General features: G+C 58.3%; 1 protein-coding gene across 1 annotated transcript in view; it reads right to left on the bottom strand.

The window, feature by feature from the left end:
- Positions 1-218, bottom strand: part of MSI2 (musashi RNA-binding protein 2) — a 258,982-nt gene that overhangs the window by 255,146 nt on the left and 3,618 nt on the right. The window contains exon 2 of the mRNA XM_009881482.1: positions 39-166. Coding sequence (XP_009879784.1) covers positions 39-166 — 128 coding nt within the window. The remainder of the gene's footprint in view (positions 1-38; positions 167-218) is intronic.

Raw genomic sequence — 218 nt, 5'->3', positions numbered from 1 at the left:
CCACCGACCCCACCGACCTACCGACCCCACCGACCTACCGTCTTGGAGTCCAGCTCGTGGTGGGGCTGAGCCAGGACTTTGTCTACACTCGCCGGATCCGCGAACGTAACGAACCCGAAGCCTCTGCGGGAGACAAAGAGCGAAGGGATGGGGGGGATGATGAGAACTAGAGACGAGGAGAAGAAGTCATAAAAATAAATCCCTGTTTCCTCCCCCCT

The sequence above is a fragment of the Charadrius vociferus genome, unplaced genomic scaffold (genome assembly GCF_000708025.1).
Source record: "Charadrius vociferus isolate BGI_N301 unplaced genomic scaffold, ASM70802v2 scaffold323, whole genome shotgun sequence".
Classification (NCBI taxonomy): Eukaryota; Metazoa; Chordata; class Aves; order Charadriiformes; family Charadriidae; genus Charadrius; species Charadrius vociferus.
Note: the sequence above shows the minus strand (reverse complement) of the source record. Positions and strands in the feature narration are given on the sequence as shown.